Raw genomic sequence first — 7,626 nt, forward strand, 5'->3', positions numbered from 1 at the left:
TCAACTGCAAGTTTTTATTTTTCTTTTCCTTTGAATATAATTTCAGATGTATTGACATATTTTTTTGGGGTGGTCTAGATTGATTAGCTTTCTTACCCCTTAACCTGTTGAAAGTTTTTTTATTTATTAGGTTCTATTGCTTAGAAGTGTAAAGTAATCATAAAAGGACTGTTATGGTTATAACAGGAATTGTTTAGGACTCATTCATTATCAACTAGCCAATCTACATTCAGTCAGTATGTTAAGAGACATTGACAGATGTTTTGTGCAGTGTTTTTACTGCCATCTTCAAAGATATTTGTAACAAGGAGACTAGTGGTTCCAAGATGATTTTCCAAAAATTAAAAGGATTGCCAATTGACAGAACATCTGTTGAAAAGCTCAGAAGTCTATTACCTCCCTCTTAAATAGCTCTTCAGAATTTGTAAAATAGTGTAATAGTTTTTCATATACAAGTGCATGAAGAGTTTTTGTAACCAATTTTAAAATTTCATAGATAGAAATCTGTGGGTTATAATGGTTTCCCTCTGTCCTGCTGTATCAACTTCTTTTCCATTGGTTTAGCTAGTGAAATGATTGATTTACAGTAATAGGTGAAATAGAGCTTCCTGAGGTTTTGTTTCATCTGATATTTAAGTATTGTTTTAATTGGCAGTATGAGATTGCTTCTATACTTATGCTGCTGATAAAACATTTATAAAGCACAAAATAGAATTAAATCATAAGAACAGAAGCTCTTTAAATTTATTTTACAATTGTTCCACTCATACTTTGAAAAATACTGTTGTTTTTTTTCTAGATGCAGGTGAAGTGTTTACTGCTGGTAAAAATACATCAGGTCAGTTAGGTCATGAAGGTTCACAAAATCCAAGGGTACCTGTCAGAGTTATGGAGCCAGTTTCCCGCAGTCATGTGGTCGAAGTTGCCTGTGGCAAAGAATTTTCAGTTGCAGTTACCAAAGGTGAAAATATTTATTCGTGTAGAATTAGTTTTATGCATTTAGTTTTCAATAGGAATATTCCAATGTACTACATTATTTACTTCATTAGTAACTATGTACTTTGTAAGCCAAACAGATAAGAATGCATTGTTTAACTTGTATGAAAGGGTATGGAATACAGTATTAAATTTATATTTAAGGTACAGTGTTTTGCCCTTTTTGATATAGAAAGTATACTAAATATTTCATCTGTCAGAGGTAGGAAGATAGAGTAAGTCAAGATTTCCCTTAGGGATTATTGTGAATAAGCTTTGTTGTTGACTCTTTACTGATTTTTTGTAAAAATGAATATTTCATTATTTTTTTATCATATTTATTATTTTATTCCATTGTTTGATATTTTATTTGGATTGCCCTGCATGCTTAAAGATTAATCATTGTTCAACTTATGCATGACTAGCATAAAGATTAAAGAAGCAAACCTACTAATAAAAGTTCACATGACTAATCACAATTAAGAGACTAATAACTGAGAAATGTTGAAGCAAAGGAGGAGAATATTTAATATTTTGATTACATTGCAGCTTCTATAACAGTTTTGCAGTCAGTGAAAGGGAATTCTTATGGTACAGGGCAAGGTGCCTGTAATACTTGTTATTTCAAGAAATATTTCTGTTTTATCTTAATCCTGTCAGAAGGAGATAGTCTTAACATAGATGGCCATTTGCAAACTTAGTGGTGTGTCTAGCATCTTCCTAAATTTTAATTAACTAAGAATGCTGTTTACTGCTATGTTCAGTTCCCCAGGTGTTTACTTCACCGTGAATTGGTGTTCAGTAAACATTATCCTTTTAAAATGGGTTGTGTTATTACCACTGATTCAAGCCTTTCTATAGCTAAGCTTGCAGACTGCAGTCTACAACATGGGTGGTTATGAAGAAAATTTATTCATTGTATTTAGGTCTGCTATTACTTCAGGTGCATTTTTAAACAAAATTGGGAAAAAATCAGTTTTGAATTACTCATGGCTAATAAGCCCAGATTTTAGTAAGATCGAGTTATTATGTATATCTGAAAGCCAATTGATTTGATATATTTCTTATCTTTCATTGTATGTGTATGTAAGCTCAGAAGCTGGCATGGAGTTGCTTTGAAATATAACTATAATGTACCAATGCATTTTCTCATAAGACTGATCCTTATTTCATCATATTGTATGTGGAAAATATGAAATAAAAGTGTGATAGTTGGATGAATTTGTTCATTAATGATGATGCCTTGATAACAGTTTTGTTAAATTTTGCAGATGGTCGTGTCTACTCTTGGGGGGGAAAAGGTGATGATCCAGAGAGCTACCAAACTAGGTGCAGTTTGATGGAAAAAATACGACCCTCCCTTCTTGATATACCACTAAGTGGAGACAGACGTGTAGCCATAGCCTCTTCAGAAAGTTGTACTATCATAGTGTGTAACAAATTTTGAGACATGCTGGGTACATTACTGAAAGACTATAAGTTTTGCTGGCAGAATCTGCAACTTGTTTTATGAAAGTGCCTTTAAGTTTAATAGGATGACTTTTTCAGAATTATATATTTTTATGCATTTATAAAGTACAGCACTGTGATATTTTTATTCAAGCAGTCATACACTTGACTTTTAAAGCATTTTTTTTTATTACTTGAAACATATCCAGAAATTATCTTGTCAAAATTTTACCAAAGAAAACAAAGTTTAATTATCAAGGGATGTAGTCTTATTCATTAAATATGAGGTTTTATGTGATTGAGTATTTTTATTTTTACAATTTGATTCACCCTTGTGGAGTAGATTGTAAGTGTGACTATCAGTTGCATAGCATCATAATTTTTAATATACAGTGGACACCCTGTAATAGCATTCTTGGCATTCACGGACTCATGTATTCGTGGATTTCTCTGTGGGCCATATTTACCCATTATTCATGGGAAATTTGCGTATTCATGGCATTTTTCTGTGAGAAATATCCTCAAATTACTGTATTTTCTACCAATTTCATAATTTAATGTACTTTTTGTGGCAAAACTATTAAGAAAACAGTAAAAGCAGTTTTTAGTGGGTTTTTCTTGATTTTAAACTAAGAAAATAGGCAGTTTTAAGCATATTTATTGGGCTTCTAAGTATTTGTGGATTCTAGCCATTTGTGAGGGATGGGCGTTGTCTGGAACGCATCCCCCCATAAATACAAGGGCTGTTCCACTGTAGTACTAGTTATGAATACTTTTTTAATATTTTGCATGAATTTATTGTACTTCTTGAGGTAATCGTCAATATCATAAATACTTTTATGATATAATTTCCTTTTACTGAGTTAACACAGAATTAGTAGTACTCTCTCTGGTCTTCATCCGGTCACTTCCATATACTGTTTACTCATTTTCGAATAACAACTTGTCAACCTTTCTCATCACACTCCTTTGGACAATTCATCTCAACAGCATCCTCATTTTCAACATGATATTTGACTACATTCCAACCATTACTCTTATTATTCTGTAGCTACTCACTGTCTCCTCCGTTTCCCTTGTAATTGCCATTGTACCTGCTCTAATAATTTAAAAGTGGTATGTAAAGCAGGAAATGAGGGGCAGTAAGCATAATTGATTAACTGGTTTCTATAGACTTATCCATTGTAATGGCAATTTACAGGACAAACCAGTAAATCATCCTGTCCTCCTAAAGTAGAGAAGAGAACAGTGTATAGCACTACCTGAGTCATGCAATGCTGATTAATACCCACTCTTGGCCTTTCCAGTGAGAAAAGTTTAGGTATCTTAACATACATACGTGATTTTGCCTGATTGCAGCTGCTCCACTAATTGTTCACAGCTAAGAGGAAGAGAGAGGGATAAAGAAGTCAAGGTGTAATTGAGCATTGAGTACTTTATGGAGAAGTTGGTTTACAGAGAGAAAGGTAAGAAATCAGCAAATGGGCCTCAGAATGAAAGATACTGACTGAAGTAAATTAAATAATGTTACAATGGAGTGAGTATTTTGAATACTTGCTGATTATGGAGAATAGGAGAGAGGCAGTACTGTGGACACAAGAGCAGAAAAGTTGGGTGTAAGTATGAAATAATGTTTGTGGGAATAATTTTTTGCAGAAGTAAGGATGACAAATAGCGGGTAAGTTGAGAATGGCAGGAACAAGTTCCTCAGACGAAAACAAACAAAACTTTTTCTAGAATGTTGTGTCCTGGCCTAACCATACCTTGCCTTCCTAACCTCACTTAGGGTCCAATGCCCTAACCTGGCTGAGGGAGCTTTGCCTCCCTCTTCCTGGATGACCCCCAAGTAACACAAATCATCAGAAACATGGATTAAGCTTCCGTTTTGAGATGTGTTAAAGCAAGCAGTATGAGAATGGAAAGGTACCTGAATTATTTGTGAGATGCTATGGTATTGTGGTTAAAGTATGGTTGAATGGCTGACCAGGTTGTGTAAGGTGTCTCAATACGTTTCAAAGGGAATGGACGAGAGGAATAATCACTTGAATAAGGAGTATTGTGACAGAGGAGGCTGTAAGAATTATGAGTATGAAATGTACTTTACTACTACGGAGGATATATGGTAGGATTTTGATTGAGAAAGTGAGTTAGATAACTGAAGAATTTACAGGAGCTGGCACAAAGGCAATGCAGTGACAGAAATATGAATTTTGGTGTACCTACAGTAATATGACTAAAAAAAATGGAGTAGGCGGGCCAAAATGAAATTGCAGAGGATGGATGAATAAATGAAAGTATAATAAAGATTAAAATAATATAATGATAGAAATCATAGTATGGATAAAATGATCCTAGAAAAGAAAGTGAATGTTTCCTGGGTATATAACACCACACTCAAGAAAACTAAAAAAGCAAGAGTTTTGGGAAAAGTTATTAGATGAAGTGACAGGACGTTACTTAAATGGCCTCATATGAAATAACAGTTGTTTTTGAGGATGTTAAGGAAAGATATAGCTTTGGAGAGAGAGGGATGAAGAGGAGGAATCAATATTCTTAATCTGCCAGTAGCAAGATTAAAGTTCCTAAGCACTTGTTTGGGCAGCACTGAAAAGCTGATAATGTACAAATGTGAAGAAGCTGAAACATATTGATTTCATGAGCATGGTATCAAAGAAGAGGATATTTTATAGTATGCCAGATGAATCAGGTAAATAAAAGAAGAGGATTCTGATATTTTCTGCAGTGGAGGACGCCACAGAACATTTATCGTTTGTAAAATCCTACAGAAAATAAATCAGAGCGTTACTGTAAAGAACCTGAAATCCCATAACAGAAAACTGGGGTACTATTACACGAGACTAGCCCTGAAAGTGAAGAACTTTGTTAACCTAGGAAACGTTGGTTGTCAAAGCCAAAACCATAGCTTTGCCTCAGAAACAGGAAAACCGAAAGGGTAGGGGTTTAAAAGTAGAGTAAAAATTAATTGGTAACATTCAATAAAAATGAGTTTAGTAACATTTCTTATTTTCGATGAAGGCTTATTTGGACCTTGGCTGATTCGAACCGTGGCCAATTTGGACCTTAATCTTGGCTGATTCGGACCCATACTAATAATTTTATATTATAGCGATGGGTATTTCTATATACGCATTCCGCATCGTTCGTCCCCGCGAATACGAAAGCCACCAGGAATTGGGACGTCAAATGTATTTCGCCGTGTTTAGTACGAGCCCCTGGGGGTTAATTACAGTCGTCCGAATAAATATTACTTAAAATTCTTGTTCAGGAGGTAAAACTGCATAGAAAAATCGGCCAATCATATGAAGGTTCGAATAAGCCAGTACATGGTCCGAATCAGCCAAGGTCCGAATAAGCCTGTTCCCCTTATTTTTAGGGGTTTTTGTTGCAGAAAAAGTAATGGTCAACGATTAAAATAAACAGTCTGATGTACCTGCTATTAAATAAAGTGGTAAACAACGCGAGAATTCAGTGTCAGTTAAAATAATGTAATAATGATATGAAAAAGGAGCTATAAAGTAAAGCTGTTTAAACTTCAATTGCTCTTTAGTGTGGCCACAACTGTTTGCGGACGGTGTGCTTCGGAACCAGGTTAAATGCACATAGACTGCTAGAAGGTGATTTATCCATACGGGATGGAAAGGAAGATAAAGTGAGCCCATGATGACTGCAGATGACGTTATCTGTATTCTACTAGCAATACTTATATTGGTGTGCGGCCACCTGAGCGACGTGCAGAGCCTTTCCCCGATAACAAACTCCCAGGAACTGCCGAAGTTTTCCTTGTAGGTGCCAAGTGAATCCATCGATTTGTTTGTTCGTTCATTCTCTTCATATGGTACTGGGTGCTGTGTATAACTGCAGGCATGGGCACAGGAACTCTTCATGAGAAAATGGAACGTATCACAAGTGAGCAAAGAATACAGAAATTTATTGATGTAATTTTTTGTTTGTGCTTGCCCGGTAGCCTAAATGTCTTGATACGCTTTCTCCGTTATGTCACAATGCGTATTTATTGTCCAGTGGCAATGTCAGTTTTGAATTCAGAACATCATTAATATTAATGTAGTAGTATGTCTCATCATGTAAGGAAGGGAGAGAGATCTTACTCGTTACACAAATACTGTGTAGTAAATAGGCCTAGTCCTATAGATTACTTGTAATGTCAACAGTGTGGTGTTTTGAACAAGATTCTGTGATGCGTAAGGATATCTGCTGTATTTTGTTAGTCATTAGGAACTCTGCTGTAGGTAGGCCAGTAGGAGAGTGTATGCGCAAGTAATTATTCAGTTTTAAATAAGTAAAGTAGCGTTAGGGTTTTTTAGCAAAATGCCTTTTGTAAAATGTGGTTTCTCTAGGAAATACCGAAATGTCACACTCCAGTTGGTGAGGTTATTTCATTACGACGTAAACAAACCGAATTAAAAAAAAAAAAAAAAAAAAAAAAACCTATTTTTTTTTTATACCAGGTGACAATAGTCAATTTTTATATTCAACAAATCAGAGTTTACCTTTAAATAATATGCGTTTCACACGTGGGTGACATCAAGGAATGAAGTTTGGTAGCCTATATCGGCTAGTCCCGTTCGCCTCAAACCAACCATTTGGTAAGATCTTATATTATTTAAACCTTTTCTAATTGCAACTTGATTTCCAGTTATTGTAATATTAACGTCTCAATGTAAGTTAAAATTGCTTTCTCGTGATAGTCTATATTTAGCAACTCTGTATCGTTCCAAAGCCTTAGAATAGGAAGAAATGTCTTTGCCGATTTATTTATGTTTTCCGGTGTATGAGGTTTCTATACCATTCGTATGTACAATTAGAATAGAAAATCAGTTACTTCAGTGACAATAGACCTCAGAACAATATTTCGAAATGTACCGTACAGTAATTATTAATTTAATTGTAATTCAATAACATGTTACTATAATAATTCAACGACGGGAATTAAAAGCAAAGTGCTGACATAGTGCTTGTATTTCGAGTATAGTTGTGTGCTAGACCACCGAACGTCACATTGTCTGGCGGAAATCGCCACTCCGTATTATTAACTCTCAATGACTGAGTGAAAACCTGGAAATGAGACATACAAACTTAACATAATGATTATTTACTTAATGATAAAGACTCATTTGTAGACCACTCTGGTTGAAGCCGAACTAACGATTTTCTCGGCCTTTC

At 34.9% G+C, this 7,626-nt stretch overlaps 1 protein-coding gene across 1 annotated transcript in view; it reads left to right on the forward strand.

Moving 5' to 3' along the window:
- LOC135206703 (serine/threonine-protein kinase Nek8-like) overlaps positions 1 to 2,722 on the forward strand; it is a 123,349-nt gene extending 120,627 nt beyond the window's left edge. Inside the window, exons 13-14 of the mRNA XM_064238124.1 lie at positions 800 to 961; positions 2,247 to 2,722. Of these exons, the coding sequence (XP_064094194.1) occupies positions 800 to 961; positions 2,247 to 2,422 (338 nt within the window). The 3' untranslated portion in view covers positions 2,423 to 2,722. The remainder of the gene's footprint in view (positions 1 to 799; positions 962 to 2,246) is intronic.
- Positions 2,723 to 7,626: the final 4,904 nt, after the last annotated feature.

The sequence above is a fragment of the Macrobrachium nipponense genome, chromosome 31 (assembly GCF_015104395.2).
Source record: "Macrobrachium nipponense isolate FS-2020 chromosome 31, ASM1510439v2, whole genome shotgun sequence".
Taxonomy (NCBI): Eukaryota; Metazoa; Arthropoda; class Malacostraca; order Decapoda; family Palaemonidae; genus Macrobrachium; species Macrobrachium nipponense.